General features: G+C 52.9%; 1 protein-coding gene across 1 annotated transcript in view; it reads left to right on the top strand.

The window, feature by feature from the left end:
- PALD1 (phosphatase domain containing, paladin 1) overlaps positions 1-17,107 on the top strand; it is a 73,572-nt gene that overhangs the window by 40,210 nt on the left and 16,255 nt on the right. Inside the window, exons 5-18 of the mRNA XM_025049442.1 lie at positions 478-642; positions 1,414-1,574; positions 1,774-1,849; positions 2,691-2,842; positions 3,183-3,282; positions 3,487-3,591; positions 5,683-5,778; positions 6,264-6,392; positions 6,803-6,919; positions 7,009-7,164; positions 7,479-7,661; positions 8,727-8,867; positions 9,119-9,190; positions 13,221-13,361. Coding sequence (XP_024905210.1) covers positions 478-642; positions 1,414-1,574; positions 1,774-1,849; positions 2,691-2,842; positions 3,183-3,282; positions 3,487-3,591; positions 5,683-5,778; positions 6,264-6,392; positions 6,803-6,919; positions 7,009-7,164; positions 7,479-7,661; positions 8,727-8,867; positions 9,119-9,190; positions 13,221-13,361 — 1,794 coding nt within the window. The remainder of the gene's footprint in view (positions 1-477; positions 643-1,413; positions 1,575-1,773; positions 1,850-2,690; positions 2,843-3,182; positions 3,283-3,486; positions 3,592-5,682; positions 5,779-6,263; positions 6,393-6,802; positions 6,920-7,008; positions 7,165-7,478; positions 7,662-8,726; positions 8,868-9,118; positions 9,191-13,220; positions 13,362-17,107) is intronic.

Raw genomic sequence — 17,107 nt, 5'->3', positions numbered from 1 at the left:
GTTCCTCCAGGGTGGAGTCTGCCCACGTATCTCCCTTAGTCTGTACCATGCATAGTGAATGAATAATTGCATGATGGTAATAGGTGTTCATTTCTTCAACTGATGCTTTTCGAGTACTTGATTTATCTAGGGCTCCATGCTAGGAATTGTGGGGATGTGAACATGACCAGGATATGATTCTACCTGCAAGGAATCTGTAGTCTATGAAGGGAGAAAAGATGTATTCATGATAATGTTATTACATAGCAGGAATTAGCACCTTCAGATGAAGGACTTGAGAGGAGAGAGGGTCAGGAACAGATAGCATTTGGGCTGAGCTTTGTTTCTTGGGTGAGATTCAGGTTGCAGGGACAGGATGGGGTGATGGGCCCTTCAGGAGGGGGAACAGCCTGCTCAAAGGCCTGGAGGTGGAGCAGTGGAGCGAATGTCCATGTCCGATAGTGGTGATGGTGTCCTTCCTCCTCGGTCTCCTGGCAGGAGTGCATCATCTTCTGTGTGCGGGAGGAGCCCGTGCTGTTTCTGCGTGCTGATGAGGACTTTGTGCCCTACACACCTCGAGACAAGCAGAACCTTCACGAGAACCTCCAGGGCCTTGGACCTGGGGTCCAGGCAGAGAGCTTAGAGCTGGCCATCCGGAAAGAGGTGAGGGCCACTGGTATGGACGAGAGGCTCCCTTCCTGGCAGGCCTCAGCAGCAGAGTTGAGACCCCAGCCCACAGCCCAGTTTGGCTCTCACCAGCCCACACTCGTCCACTTTGCTGTCCTGCTTGGACGAGTGGCTGGCTACGAGGCCTGCTCACAGGCAGCCAGAGGAAGGGCTTCCTATTCCTCCGGCTCTGTTTGCCTCTGCTCCTTTTGCACCCCGCTTTTCTGCTTTGCATTCAGCATCCCTATTTGGAAAGGGTTCTGGTGGAGTGAAAAGAGCACTCGACTAGGAGTCCAAGACTGAAGTTCAGCCCATCATGAGCTGTGGGGCCTGGGGTGAATCACTTCTCTCATGGGCCTTTGTTTCTGAGATTCCTCTGTCCTCCTCCTCCACAAAGTTTATCAAGGTCTCTGAGGCTGTTGACACATCACAGAGGTGTGTAAATAGAGTGTGAGTGGTCACAGTGCCCCTGCCAGAGACTTTCATGGGCAGGAGCTGAAGCCGCATTGGCCACTGGTCATCTCTCCATCTCCCTTCCAGTCTTCCTCTCTAGCTCCCAGAGCCCTTCCTACCTGACCCCAGTGTATAGGTGGCTACCCTCAGGACACCCATGGCATAGAGAGCATCCCTGGCCATGTAGTTCCCCCTGGGGGAAAAGCAGCCTGTCTGTGGCCTCTGTGTGGCCTAGCCACTCCAGAGCTCAGCCAGGAAGGCCGGGAGGGACTTGAAGGTCCATCATGGCCCTCTGGCCCTCATACCTCCATGTAGATCCACGACTTTGCCCAGCTGAGTGAGAGCACGTACCAAGTGTACCACAATACCGAGGACCTTCGTGGGGAGCCGCACACTGTGGCCATCCGGGGCGAGGATGATGTGCACGTGACCGAGGAGGTGTACAAGCGGCCCCTCTTCCTGCAACCCACCTACCGGTACCGAGGGCCAGTTCTGCACAGGACCCCAGGGTGTTGGGCGTGTTGCTCTCTGGGCCTGTCCTCCACTGTGGCCTCAGTCTCACCATCTGCAGGTGGGGCTGAGTTCCCCGTGCCTATCTCCCACGGGAATGCAGGGAGGAGGGGGATGCCCAGGGTGTGTGGCCTGCCTGATGGGCTGCTCCCCGTCACCTGGCAGGTACCACCGCCTGCCCCTGCCTGAACAAGGGGCTCCGCTGGAAGCCCAGTTTGATGCCTTTGTCAGTGTCATCCGGGTAAGCGGGGGTGAGAGCACGGAGTGGGGCAAGGGCCTGGAGAGTGGGTGTGTGTCTAGGCCCTGTCTCCATGGAGATGCTCAGGGTGGGTGTGGCCTCTGGATTTCCTCGGAAGAAGTCCTCATTCTGTGTTGTGGATGGTGTTGAGTATGTCGGGTATGTGTGTGTGTACACGTCTGTGTATCTCTGTGTGTGTGGTGTGTGTTCACATGTAGGGTGGGGTTGTGTGTGTTTGTGTGTGGATGAGTATTTGCACATCCTCTGATGACACAGCCCGGCACTTACTGGAGTACTGGGATGGTGTTGAGTATGTCGGGTATGTGTGTGTGTACAGGGACTTCGGCCCTGATCGGGCTGCTAACTTGCTGTGTGATCTTGGACAATTTCCGAACTCGCTAGACCTCAAGTTCCTCATTTCTTTATTGGAGCTAAAAATTCTTACCCTCTAGACTCTTCCACTGGTACTTACTGAGTCCTGGTGGTATTTCTCTTCCAACCCCTTCAGGGTGTCACCTTATTTAATTAATATTTTACGGGGCTGTTAGATATGGCCTTGTTCCCTCTGAGTAGTTCTTGCTTTCAGAGACAGTTCCTTGATCTCCTCCAGGGTCTGGGAAGGAGGCAGGGCCTGCACAACCTGGGGGCAGGTGGAACAGGGGGAAGGTAGAGCAGACTGGGTTTTGGGGTTTGGCGAAAAAGGCTGAGCTGCCTATTTGGCCCCATCTTGCCACAGGCTGTGGGATGGGGTGGGCCTATGTCCTAACCCCCTACCCCTCTTTGGTCCTTAGCCGGGGGATTTCTGGGTCACGCCATTACATGATACTCATGGTTATTTTCCCAGGAGACTCCCAGCCTGCTGCTGCTCCGTGATGCCCATGGGTCTCCCCCTGCTCTCCTCTTCAGCTGCCAGACAGGCTTGGGCAGGACCAACCTGGGCATGGTCCTGGGTACTCTCATCCTGTTTCACCATAGCGGGTCTGCCTCCAGGCCAGAGTGAGTGGCATGGGACCCGGTTCCTCAAGTGGCTGCCCAGTATGCTGGGGACATCTCAGGAGCTCAGAGCCAGAGCTGCAAAGGGGGCATCTCGGGTTCATTTTCTGGTTTGTCATAGACTTGGTGGGTGACCTGGAGAAAGTCGCTTGACTTTTCTGGGCCTTAGTTTCCCCAGTGGGGGAAATGCCCCTTGCCTCCCCCAACCTGATTTGAGAGGAAGACTTGGAACCTGTAAGTCTGGTGCTTCTCAGTTGCTGTGTAAATGGGAGAGTGTCAACAGCAGGGCTGGCCTAGAGGCCTGTGGGAGTGCTGATTATGCTACTGCCCCCTTCCTTGTCAGGGCTGTTCCCCCGAAGACCAAGCCACTGCCCATGGAACAACTCCAGGTGATCCAGAGCTTTCTCCATGCCGTGCCCCAGGGAAGGAAGATGGTGGAGGAGGTGAGCAAGGGGGCTGAGCAAGGAGCTGGGGCAGGGGCAGTGAACTCCCCTCACCGGTGGGGTCTCTTTCTTCTCTGATACCCCCGCCCGCCTTCTCGGCTAATCATTCGGTCTCTCTCCTCTCTTCTCTCTCCCCCATCTTATCTTTCCTTGGCTCCCTTCCTGCTGCTGTCCCCTCTTCCCTGCCTTGGTCCTTGGTACCAGGTGGACAGAGCCATCGCTGCCTGTGCTGAGTTGCATGACCTAAAGGAAGTAGTCTTAGAAAACCAGAGGAAGCTGGAAGGCATCCGGCTGGAGAGCCCAGACCAGGTGAGGTGGGGAGAGCTTCTGCTTAAGCACAAACCTTGCCGCCTTGTTCGTTAAGCCTGTTGACTGGCTTCTTTCAGATTGACTTTTCCTGGTTGCTTCTCCCACCAGAAGAGTGGCTTTCAGAGGAAGGGGAGATAGGGGAGCTGGGCTTGCAGGAAGGATGGATGAGGAAGAGGGGAAGTTTACTTTCCTTGACCAGGTGCCCTCACTGCAGAATAAACAGGACAGAGGAAGGGGCTGCTGACGGGGCGCTGGGGGCCTCCGGGTCCAGATATTTCCCAGACCGCTCATGGCTTGCCTTGAAAATAAAACCCATGATATTTCTTTGGGAAGGCCGGGGCTTGGTCCAGCTCACTGCTTCTGGAAAAGCGGTGGGTTCTGGGCTGTTTCAGCAGGGCTGTCCCCATGCTCTGGGGAGAGGAGGTTGGCTTGACAGTGTTTGCACACAGAGTATGGAAAGAATCTAAAGCCCGCAGAGCCTTTTTATTCTTTAAAACTTTAAAAACATCTTTTAAAAGCAATGTCATATATGGAAAATTGAGAAATTAGAGAAGGAATAAAATCACTCGTAATCCCAGCACAGCTGCTGTGAGCACTTGGGGCTGGCTTCCTTCATTTCTCATTTTATGATGTCCTTGTGTAGGTTGTCCCAGCATGCGGTTTGCATCATGCTTGCTTTGTTTTGTCTTTCCCATGTCCATACCTGATTGCTGTCATTGAGATTTTCTCTGGCCGTGTAACTTAAGCCCCTTGCGTGGTGCAGTCATCACTGGCCTGATAGGTTAGAAGCCTGGGCGTGTGGTTATGGGCAACCTGCTTAACTGCTCTATGCCTCAAGTTTCCCCACTTGCAAAATGGGACCACTAATGATGATGACCCCATAGGATGGTTGTGAGGAGCAGGTCAGATAAGATCCATAAAGCACTTGGAAGGGGGCCTTTCAGAGAGCAGGTGTCCCTGGCATGTCACCTGCCATGGTTTACTAAACAGGCCCCTTTTTGTTGGCTAGTTGAGTCACTTCCAGTTCCTCATCAGTGTAAACACTTTTACGATGAGCAGCTTCATGAAAATGACCTTTGATGCCTTTAGTATCATTTTCCTTAGTCTAGCTTAGGGGCTGGCACACTATAGCCCATCGGCCAAATCCAGCCCACCACCTGCTTTGGAGATAACTTTTACTGGGACATGGTCTTGCCCATTCATTTATGTGCTGTCTATGCCTCTCTTATGCTGCAGTGGCCGAGCTGGACAGTTGAAACAGAGACCATGTAGCCTGCAAACCTAAATACTTACTGTGTGGCCTTTTATAGAAATAAAAGTTTGCTGGCCTGGATTCCCAAAGATGGAATTAAGCTTCATCAAAGGGCATGACCTTTCCTTCGAGCCTATACCAATCTGCCTTGCCCTCTGGAGGGTGGTACTGACCTAGCAGGAGAACCCTGACATCCAAAGGCCGAGAGAGGGACACTAGGGACTAATCTCCTCTCTGACAACCCCCGCGCCCCCCCCCTATTAGAGAGTCCTGGGCTGGGGTTAACACACTTGTTTGGGGACCCAGCTCTGTTTGCCATCAGCTGTGTGACTTTGAGCAAGTCACCTCATTTCTCTGAATCCCAGTTTCCCCCCGTAAAGTAGTGGTAATGATTACAGCCCTTGGAGCACTGTCGTGAGAGTCTTTTCGTTTTCTTGCAGGGAGGGTCACCGGCTCAGGGGAGGGTGTCGATATACTTGCTCCTTAAACACAGAGGGTGTGCCACCCTGCATGGTGGATGGTGTTGGAGCAAAGTGGGGAGCCGCAGCCTGTCTCTGGGCTCAGAGCCTGTGGGGGAGGCAGCCCCTACACCAAGGACTGTAGTACCTACTATATAGTCACCATAGCTCTCCCTGCACCAGGAGTTACCCGCTACAGATGGGGCGGAGTCAGATGCTTGGAAGACTTTCAGCCCAGCAGAACTGCGTTATGAAAAGAGGGGAAGATTGTCTTCTGGGGAGTCTCAGGCTTAACTCCTGCCCGTCCTGGGGTGGGGACTGGGTGACCACAGCAGCCCCATCTTTACGTTCTCGCCCTCTCTTCCTTTCCCCTTCTCTCAGGGAAGTGGCAGGCGGCACAGTGTCTGGCAGAGGGCGCTGTGGAGCCTGGAGCGATACTTCTACCTGATCCTGTTTAACTACTATCTCCATGAGCAGGTGGGGCTGGGGGAGGAGTGGACCCATGTCCCTTCTCCCGGAACCCCTCCAGCCTCCCCGCCACAGAGACAGGCGTAGGGTCATGAGGGATCCTTGTGGAGCTGGGGAGGAGAGTGGGGACATGTGTGTTGGTTCTCGAGGAAGGTGGGTGTGGGGGAGGCAAAGAAAGACCCGGATAAAGGGGGACATGTGTGTTGGTTCTCGAGGAAGGTGGGTGACCCAGATAAAGCGGGTGGTCTGTGCTAGTTCGGGCAAAGCGGGACCCACCTCTCTTCACTGGGCCCTAGTCTCTGTACCCTTAGCCAGGGCATCGGGGTCCAGAAGGATCTTGCTTCAGACATCCTGGTCCTTGCTTCCCACCTTCTCATCCCTGCCCAGGGCCACCATAGATGTCTCTGGGGGCTCCCCCACCACAGGGCAGACAGAGTGAGTTCAGGATGGCACTGTGCCCCTGAATCCCTGTCTCTCTCTGCCTTGGGCTGCAGTACCCGCTGGCCTTTGCCCTCAGTTTTAGCCGCTGGCTGTGTGCCCATCCTGAGCTGTACCGCTTGCCTGTGACACTGAGCTCAGCGGGGCCTGTGGCTCCTGGAGACTTCATCTCCAAGGGCTTCCTGGTGAGTATGGCTGGCTGTCTGGGGACGTGGGAATGTGTGGGGGCTGGCCCTTGATTCCTGTGGGGTTGGGTTGAGCATTGTCCTCACAGGAGGCAGAGGAGCAGGTGCAGCTTTGGCCACTGTTCTAGGCCCCTCTCCTCAGTCTCGAACCCAAGTGTTCTGGGCAGGGAGTCAGAAGGCCTGGTTCTAGTGTTTTTGCCACCAGCTTCTCATCTTTGAGCCTCAGTTTCCTCATCCAGAGAGTGGGCACCATCGCTCTTCTCCTTGCCGGGGCAGTGATGAAGCTCTGAGTGTACAGAAGTGCTCTCCAAACTGTGAAGTGTGGTCCTGCCCCTCCTTTGCTTCCCTCGGGCTGGCTCTGAACCTCTCAGGGACTGCTGTGGGTCCCAGGCTTGCTGCTCTCCCCACAGGGGGCGGACGATCTCATCTCCCTAGATGCACTCAGCACCGTCAGAGAGATGGACGTGGCCAACTTTCGGAGGGTGTCTCGAATGCCCATCTATGGCACAGCCCAGCCTAGTGCCAAGGTAACCACCCCAGGGGGCCTGGGTCCACTATTGGGGTGGCAGCAGGGGGAGGTTTGAGCTTTTTTCCGACTTTTCTCTTATCCCCACAGGCCCTGGGGAATATCTTGGCCTACCTAACTGATGCCAAGAGGAAGCTGCGGCAGGTTGTTTGGGTCAACCTGAGGGAGGAGGCCGTGCTGGAGTGTGATGGGCACACCCACAGCCTGCGGCAGCCTGGGCCCCCCATGACCGCTGACCAACTGGAGGTGAGGCCCTTCTGCCTCCTACATACCCCTATCTTGGAGGCCTTCTGGGGAACTGGCTTGGGAGGGTCTTTAGAAGGTCTTGTATTCTTATGGTGCAGATGGAGAAACTGGAGCCCCAAGGGGAACAGTCTCAGGGAGTGGCTGATTGCGGCTACCTGCCTGTCTCTGGGTCTGGCTGTGACCCCTGAGGCTCAAGAAGGGGCAGGCATGGGCCTGGAAGCCAGGACTGGCCCTCGCCATGGCGGGCTCTGGTCTTTCGGGCTGGCCTGGAGGTTGCCTCAGCAGCCTGTGCCCTCTGTCCCACCCTCCCCTAGAACCTGGAGACCCAGCTGAAGGCCCACCTGAGCACGCCTCCCCCAGGAGCGGAGGGCCTACGGACCCACAGATTCCAGACGTGCCTCACCACGCAGGAGGTCTTTAGCCAGCACCACGGGGCCTGCCCTGGCCTTACCTACCACCGCATCCCTGTGCCAGACTTCTGTGCCCCCCGTGAGGAGGTGAGGAGGCCAGGTGGGCGAGGACTGGGAGAAAGAGGAGACCCCCCGCCCCCTGGCCTGGGTCTTGGCTGTGGACACAGCTCTGCTGAGGGACTGGGAGCTTGTTCCACAAGAGTTCAGATTTGGCTCAGGTGGTTTATCCACATCCCTTCCAAGCTTGGTGTTTGTGCACGGGCGTGCACATGCGTATGTGTGTGTGTGTGTGTACAAATGTGTGTTTATTATGTATTATAGGTGTGTATGGGGGTGGAGCATGTCTGTGGCCTTTGTGGTATATGTGTGCCTGTTGTGGGACTGTTTGGAGCAGGTGTGGGTGTCACTGTGGAGTGTGTATATGTGTGTGGTGCATGTTTTTTATGGTCTATGATGTATATTTTGTCTGGGGGACAAGTATGGAGAACGTGTCTTTTGGGGAGTTGTGTGGTCTAGTATGTGTATGGATTTGTGGAGGAGAGTGTTGTGGGCCGCTGTGTGTGCTTGGTGTGTATCATGTGTGAGTCGTTGTGGGCCTGTATAATATGTTGGTTGTTTGGGTGACGTGTCTGTGTGGGTCTGTGCGGGGTGCGTGCAGGGCCTGTCATGTATTCCCTGCGATGTGTGATGAGTGAGCTTGGATTTCCTGCCTCATTTTGCTCTGTGGGTCTGGTAACCTGTAGTTTGCTGCCCCCTGGTGGCTGCACACTGCAGTGGTCACTGCTGCGTGGTGAGACTACTCTCAGGCTGGGACCATCTCAAGCTGGCAGTAGAATAGGGGGGGTCCACGGATAGCCTGAGGGCGCAGCACATGGGAGTTCGTATGCATGCGCTTGTTCTGCCTGGTGAATGGTGGCAGGAGCCCCAGGTGTGTGGGTGTCTCTGCTCAAGTGTCCTGGTCCTGGAGTGGTCACGCTGTACACGGGGGTGGGGCTGTTTACATGCATCTGGTCTTGTGTGTACACAGTGAGTTGAGGTGAGCCTGACACAGATCCTGGCACGGGGCAAGCACTCCCTTTGTGGGGTGAGCTGCCTCAGGAGCCTGTGCAGCCAGGAGCACCCACTGACTCAGACCTTGGTCTCCCCACCTAGGATTTTGACCGGCTGCTCGAGGTCCTGCGGGCTGCCCTTGCTAAGGATGCGGGCACTGGCTTCGTGTTCAGCTGCCTCAGTGGCCAGGGCCGAACCACAACTGCCATGGTGGTGGCTGTGCTCGCCTTCTGGCACATCAGAGTACGTGCGGCATCTTGTGTGAGGACAGGAGTCTGCCCAGGCAGGGTGGGCGCTCGGTCCCTGAGGACACTGGCTATGCCAGGAGGGTGTGGGGGTAGAAATCGTGCCCTGGTGGTCTCAGAGTCCCCTTTCATCAGTCCTGGGCAGAGGGCAAATGGGGCTGGCAGACCCCTGGCAAGGGGCTCCTGGCATAAGGGAGAGGTGCAGCCTGGGGAGGCGTGCTCCCCATCCCACCAGCTGTCCTCCCTCAGGGATTCCCCGAGGTGGGCGAGGAGGAGCTCGTGAGCGTGCCTGATGCCAAATTCACCATGGGAGAGTTTGAGGTGAGCACGCCCAGTGGAGTCCCCAGGGGACACCTCGGGGAGGGGAGAGGGCAAGTCTTGCTGGCAGGTCTGGGGAAGATCTCCAAGCTCTCCTCAATGCTGTTGCCTTCTTCTACCTCATCACATCAGTGCTTCTCTGTTCCCATTTTACAGATGAGCAAACCAAGGCATGGGGCAGGTGGGTTCTGGGGTCCTGGCAGATGACCATTGGAGATGGGGGGCCTAGACCCCTCTCACCCTGCCTAATCCTGCTACTGGGCTACTGTGTAGCCTGGGGGAGTCTGCTGGCCACCAGCCTGTCTGGAGAGCATTGACGGCCCCCTCATGGGCAGCTGGGACTCGGCTGTGGTTGGTGACCTTGGAGCAGGGCCCTGGCCTGCCCCGCCCCCACCCCCATCTCAGCAGGGCCTGGGTGGGCAGACGCTAACATTTCTGAATTAGTCACCCATGTATTGTGTGCCTGCCACATGTCGTCTTCCCAGACACCTTGCAAGGAGGTGGCAAAGTCTTCCCCTTACAGATGGGGAACGTAGAACTCAGAGTCAGCACTTATCTGCCTAGTGTCAGTGTTGTGGTTGGCTCTTGCCTCCCTGGCCAGCCTCACCATGTGCCCCTCCTTGCTGTCCTGCCGCCCCGGCCGTCATGCAGGTCCTCAAACACACCAGCTCTTTCAGCTTCCAGGCCTTTGCATATGCTGTTCTCTTACCGTGGACCTCTTTTCTCTTCCTTCTCCTGGCTGCTTTGCTGATTCTTTTCTTTATCTTTTTTTTTTTTTTTATAGTGGTAAAATATACATAGCATAAAATTTACTGTTTTAACCATTTTTAAGTGTACAGTTCTGCGGCATTAAATACATTCTCACTGTTGTACAACCAACACCACTGTTCATCTCCAGAACTTTTTCATCATCCCAAACTGATTGTACCCATTAACCAATAACTTCCCCTTCCCTCCTCCCTTTAGTCTCTGATAACCACTGTTCTATTTTCTATCTGTATGAATTTGACTATTCTACATGCTCCATATAAGTAGCATCACATAATATAGTACTTATAATAAATACTTGTTCTTTCGTATTTGGTGTATTTCACTTAAGATAATATCTTCAAGGTTCATCCATGTTGAGCATATATGAGAATTTCATTCTTTTCAAAGACTGAATAATATCCTATTATATATACATGTGTGTGTGTATATACATATATATACACATATATGTGTATATGTGTGTGTGTGTTTGTGTGTGTGTGTGTGTGTGTGTATTGTTTATCCATTCGTCTGTTGATAGACACTTGGGTTTATCCATTTTGTTTATCCATTCGTCTGTTGATAGACACTTGGGTTATTTCCACCTTTCGGCTGTGAGTAATGTTGCTGTGAACATCAGTGTACAAATAATCTGTTCAGGTCTCTACTTTCAATTCCATAAGTGGAATTGCTCGATCATATGGTAATTCTGTATTCAATTTTTGAGGAACTGCCATATTGTTTTTCATAGTAGCTGCGCCATTGTGTATTTCTACCAGCAAGCCACAAGTGTTCCAGTTTCTCTACATCCTTGCCAACACTTCTCGTAGTTTTTTTGTTTTTTTTTGTTTTTTTAGTAATAGCTATTCTACCGGTTATGAAGTGGCATCTCATTGTGGTTTTGATTTGCATTTCCCTAATGACTAATGATGTTGAGCATCTTTTCATGTGCTATTTAGCCATTTGTATATGTTCTTGGAGAAATGTCTTTTAAGTTCTTTGTCCGTTTTTGATTTGGATTGTTTTGTTTTTGAGTTTTAGGAATTCTTTATACATTCCCCAGTCCACTGGGGAACATCCAATAGCGTGTGAAGAGAGCTGGAATAGACCTCGGTTCTGAGGGCTGAGAGTGCAGCTGGGGAAACCCAGCAGGGGAGCCCAGGAGGGCTTCATGGAGGAGGTGATATTTGAGTGCATTTTAGAAAGATGAATGAGTCCACTGGGTGAGAGGGAGATGTGCGCAGAGGAGATCAAGTGTGCAAAGTCAGGAGTCTGGAAAGGTCAGGAGCTGTTTAAGGCTGTGATTGGCCAGAATGAAAGGAAGTGGTCTCTAGGTGGGGGACCTACATTGTGAGGACCCTGGAGGGTCATACTATGTATTTGACCTTAACCTTGAGGTCAGCAGAGAGGCAGAAGAGTTATGATCAGACTTTCATTCTGTGGGGCCCATACTGTGGAGGAGCGAGTGGAGAGGAGAGGCAGGGCCTGAGTGAGGAGGGGGCCGCTTGGCAGGAAAGAGAGGCCCAGTTCCCATTGGTAGGTTTTAGGGACCACTGGCCATGGGGTTAAGAGGGTACCCAGGATGACCTTTGGGTTTCTGGCTTGTGGTGACAGCCAAGGAGATGGAGAATTCACGGGGGAAAGCAATTTAGGGGAGAGGCTAGGAATTCAATTCATTGAGTTTGAAAAACCTGCAGCTTTTTGCCTGGGGAGTTCCCTGTGGGACATATTTCTAACTCTGTGCCTCCCTGGGGACCCATCTGTGGTCTGCCCTCCTCTCAAGCTTGGTGTTGGTCCAGATCCCAGGTCCAGGGTGTTGGCTGGTTGCAGCCTCTCCCCATGGCCTGAGCCAGGTTAGCCGAGTCCTCCCAGGCTATGGGTCCTCTCTTCCCACTAGGCTGTAACTCCACCCCTGCTGGTGTGCCAGCCCTGGGCGGGTCCTTTCTGAGAAGCACTAGAGGACGGAAGAACCTCCTCCCCAGGATAGTCCCGCTGTTGACCCACCTGTGGAGGTGGGGATGGTGGGCTGTGTGCGTCCCATGGCCTGAGCCAGGTTAGCCGAGTCCTCCCAGGCTATGGGTCCTCTCTTCCCACTAGGCTGTAACTCCACCCCTGCTGGTGTGCCAGCCCTGGGCGGGTCCTTTCTGAGAAGCACTAGAGGACGGAAGAACCTCCTCCCCAGGATAGTCCCGCTGTTGACCCGCCTGTGGAGGTGGGGACGGTGGGCTGTGTGTGTGGGCCGTGTGCGTAGGCAGCGGCCAGATTGAGAGAAGAATTAGGTCGGGCTTCTGGCCTTTTGTTCATTTAGCAGCTGTCAACGGGGTGCTACTCGGTGGAAGGGCTTCACTCTCAGGGGTCAGGGAGCTTCTCATCTGGTGGGAAGCGGATGTGAAACAAGTGAGCACGTGGGTGGATGAGCAGGTGCCCTTGACTGTGGGGCTCTGAAAGGACTGTGCAAGGTGTTGGGGGTGCACTGAGGGGCTCCAGGAAGGCATTGTCCTGCAGGGAGAATTATGAGTGAGGCAGGAGGCAGGTGGGGTCAGGCAGTGTGGGGCCTTGTAGACCTGGGAAGCTATCAGATATATGTTGAGTGCAAGGGAGCCATAAAGAGTTTGAAGCCAGGGATTCTACAGATGGGACTTGCTCACATTTGTCTTCTCATTAAGCCCTCTCTGGCTCCCAGGGAGGAGGTGGGGCTGCTGCAGTGGAGATGAGAGGGGATGGGGCCTGGATTGGTGCTGACTGTGGGGGTACAGGGTAGAGAGATTCGTAGAGGGGATCCACAGGGAGTGGTTGAGAGGAACGATGGGGGAAGAGGCCTGCCCCACAGAGCGACCTTCACAGGCCTGTCTTCCCAGGAATAAAGGGGGCTTACATCAGGTGAGTGGTGTCCACACTGGGTTCCCCATAGCTGGGTGTCCCTGGAGTGCCTGAGGGCTGCTGTGGGGTGAAAATAGAGCCAGCAGGGTCCCCACTTAGGCTCATCATACACCCTACCTCACCCCACCAGCCCCAGTTACACAACTGTCTGTTTTGTAGAGTTCTCGATAAGGTTTTGTTTGAAGCAAGGTTTCTACTGCTTAAAAAAACAGACACCTTAGGAGCCCCAGCTTCAGATACCTAGGAACCCCCTTGTTCCCCACCCCGAAGGCAGGCAGGGCTCTGTGGTCAGGGCCTGGGCCTTGAGGCCGGTGTGGCCCTTAGTATGGGGTGAGCCTGTTCCTGAGGCCCCACCTGCCCACCTTGGTTTTCTCTCTGCTCAGCCCCACTCCTCTGGCCCCAGGTGGTGATGAAGGTGGTGCAGCTGCTGCCCGATGGGCACCGTGTGAAGAAAGAGGTGGACGCAGCTCTGGACACAGTCAGTGAGACCATGACGCCCATGCACTACCACCTGCGGGAAATCATCATCTGTACCTACCGCCAGGTGAGCCCCACCCCTGATCCAGGTTCACAGCCCAAGGTGTGGCCACCGGGGGTGTGAGGTGGCTGGGGGTCCCGTGGGACCCTGAAGGGCTCTTGGTCATTTCTCCACCTTCTGGAAGTGGAGGTGATCCCTGAAATGGAAACATATCCAGCCCAAACTCTCCCTGGCTTGGTTCTGGAGTGCAGGGCGGGGTGTGTGCAGGGGTGATGTTCAGAATATTTAAGAGCTGTTGCGGCCCTGGGACCCATCCAGGATGTGACCAGTCAACGTGAAAACCTGTCCTAGATCCCTGTGCCAGGCTTTAACCCTCCAGTTTCTGTCTTGGGGAGCCTGGAGATCCTGGGCAGGAGCCAGCTGGTAGGTAGGGCCACTCTGTGGTCCTGGAGAGTGTGTTTAATAAATGGCAGGGCAGCAGTTAAGTGGTTCAACAGCTGATGCTGCTGAGGGACTGAGCATTCGATTATAAAAATCAGGTTTCCATAAAAGCCCAGATTTTATGTAAAAATTCAGATTTTCAGCCTATCTAGAAAAATGTGCCCTCTAGTCAGCCATGGTCCCCACCATTCTGCCACACGTGGCCCTCCTGACCCAGTCATGTAACCTGCCAGGCGTTAGGTTTTGTGGCCTCTGGGCTCTGTGTGGAGCGCACTGACCTGCCTGATTCTGTTCTCTGGCCTGGTGAATTAGGTTGGCTGTTGGGGCAAAGGAGGGTGCCGGAACAGGAAGGGGCAGCGGTGGGGAGGACGGGGCGCTTCAAGGATACTGTGCCTGAAGTGAGTGAACACCCCCATGGGTGCCAACCTTTTGTTTTCTGCTGCTGGCCACTAATTCCCAAAGAACAGCTTTTGCCTGTGGCCCCTGCAGAGAAGGGGCTGCTTCAAGCCAGGCCCATGCTCTCTCTGAACCCAGGCAGGCCTTGGTGAAATGGCTGATCCAGGCCAACCTTTGCTTAAGGTTATGGATCAGACCATGATTGGGGCAACAGGTTAGGTGCTTGCCTGCAGACAGGGCATCTGGGGTCAGGCTACGCCCAAGGTCAGATGTCAGTTGGAAGGGCTGTCAAATGTGAGGTAGGAAGGGTGGTTAAGGAGTTTCAGAAAACGGACTTTGCTGAACTCTAAAAGATGGACTAGTTTTCCCCAGGGCCTGCAGCTGGGTTTTATCCCCTTTTGAACTACCGTTGGGTCCCACTCATAGTGGTCTTGTATGCTGCTGGGTGGCAGCGATGAACTACAAAACTGAACTGCGTTCAGAGGATACAGAGAGGGCAGAGCACTGAGGGAGGCTTCCAGTTCTCGTTGTAGCTGGAGGCCCAAGTAGTTGAAAAGGGATGTCTAGCTTTGCTTCAAAGCATCATAAGTCCCCCACCTCACACTGGCCACACTCTGTTAGCCTCCCCTTCCCCACATCCCCTTCCTTCCAGTCCTGCTAGCCCTTAAGTGTCTTCAGGCATTCTGGGTATCTTGCCCCACCCCCACACCCAAAGCTGATAGGCCACCCCTCCTCTGAGCTCTGCAGCCATGGATGTCCTTTGTGAGGCACAAAAGGACATGGAGTATTAATGGGGTATGAGCTATGGGGAGAGAGGAGGGGTCCTACAAAGCCATGCTTGAACAATCCCAATATAATGAGAGCCTGGGAAGGCACTTCAGGTGGGAGAGACTGCATGGGCTAAGGCCAGGAGGCTGAAAGATGTAAAGTGAGCTAGAGACAGTGAAGGTGCTTTTGTGCTCACAAACACAGCTGTGTTGGGAGCCGTCAGAGATGAGGTTGGATGGGTAGGTTGGCTCTACTCCATTGGCAGTAGTGAGGGAAGGGTGGTGTGGTTGTGGCTACATTCAGCAGTGGTTGCTCTGGCTGCCTTTGGGGTGTAGAATGTTCTGATGAGGAGGGAGGAAGCAGAGCCAAGGGAGGGCCCTCACCCTCTCCCCACCAGGCCCACCAACCCCATTCCAAGGGCCAGGATGGTGCTGACCTTTGCTGTGGGAGGATGGGGATCCCTGGTGGCGGTAGTGGCTGCGGCAGGGGCGCGGCAGGGTGGTGGTGCAGTAGCAAGATGTAGAGTCATTCCCCAGTATAGCCGCCAGGTGGCCCCAGTGAGCTGAGAGGCAAACTCTCAAAGATGCTGGCTGACCAGCAGAGGGGCCTGAGAAACCCTCTGAGCCAGTCCTTCTTGCCCTGGCTGCATAATAGATTCACCTGGGAGCTTTAAACACCCATGCCTGAGCTCTATCCTTCGAGAGTCTGATTTAGTTGGTCTGCTGGGGGTCCAGGTCATGGGTCTTTTTTAAAAAAAATTCCCTAGGTGATTCCAATGTATAGTCAAGTTTGAAAACCGCATCCTATAAGCAGGGGTTCCCCTACTTTAGTGAGCTTCAGGATCTCCTGGAGACTTGTTAAATGCATGTTGCTGGGTCCCACTCCTGGGTTTTTGATTCTGTAGGTCTGGATGTCTAGCAGGCTCCTAGATGATGCTGATGCTTCTGGTTGGGTACCACACTTGTCAATTTCTGCAGCGAAGCCAGCTGAGATTTTATAGGGATTGCTTTGCATGTGTAAATAAATTGGGGGAGTATTACCATCTTAACGATAGTCACTCTTCTGATCAATGAATATACGATGTCTTTTCATTTATTTAGGTATTCTTTAATTTCTTACATGATGTTTTATAGTTTCCAGAGTGTAAGTTTTACACTTCTTCTGTTAACTTTATTCCTATTTTATTATATTTATGCTTTTACAAGTAGGATTGATTCCCTTATTTCACTTTTTAGCTTGTTCATTGCTACTGTATTTAAATATAATTGATGGTTGTGTATTGATCGTCTGTCTTGCAACCTTGCTAAACTCGTTCAATAGCTCTAAAACTTTTTTTGTTTTTGTGAATTCCTCAGAATTTTTTATATACAAGATCATGTCATCCACAAATAGAGATAGTTTTATTTCTTCCTTTCTAACATGGATGCCTTTTATTTATTTTTCTTGTCTAATTGCCCCAGCAAGATCTTCGAGTACGATGTTGAACAGAGATGAAGAGTGGCAAGAGCAGACATCCTTGTCTTGTTTCTGATCTTAGGGGGAAAGCTTTCAGTCTTTCGCCATTAAGTATGATGCTAGCTGTGGGTTTTTCATAGACAGCCTTTGTCAGGTAGAGGAAGTTACCTTCCATTCCTAGTTTGTTTTTTTCACGAGTAAACGTTAAATGTTTTTAAATGCTTTTTCTATGTCTATTGAGATGATTATATAGTTTTTGCCTTTTATTCTCTTGCTATAGTGTATTATGTTAATTGATTTTTGGATTTTAAACTAACCTAAGACTCTTGGATTAAATCCTACTTGGTCAGGATGAATGATCTTTATATATTTCTGCATCTGGCTTGTTGAAGATTTTTGCATCAGACTCGTAAGAGATACTGATCTGTACTTTTTTTTCTTATGATGTCTTTGGTTGGTATTAGGGTAATACTGGCCTCATAGCATGTCACTTCCTCACTTTTACAGATGAGGAGACTGAAGCATAGAGAGGAAGAGAAGTTATCACAAGTATATTAGTCAGCGTGGGCTGGCATAACAAAATACCACAGGCTGCATGGCTTCAACAACAGGAATTCATTTTCTCACAGTTCTGGAGGCTGGAAAGTTCAAGATCAAGGTTATAGCTGATTTCTAGTGAGGGCTCTCATACTGGCTTGCATACAGTTGCCTTCTCACTATGTCCTCACATGGCCCTTCCTCCGTGGGTGTGT

Source organism: Pteropus alecto, unplaced genomic scaffold, assembly GCF_000325575.1.
Source record: "Pteropus alecto unplaced genomic scaffold, ASM32557v1 scaffold155, whole genome shotgun sequence".
Taxonomy (NCBI): domain Eukaryota; kingdom Metazoa; phylum Chordata; class Mammalia; order Chiroptera; family Pteropodidae; genus Pteropus; species Pteropus alecto.
The sequence above is the reverse complement of the archived record's forward strand: the minus strand, read 5'-3'. Positions and strand labels throughout refer to the sequence as shown.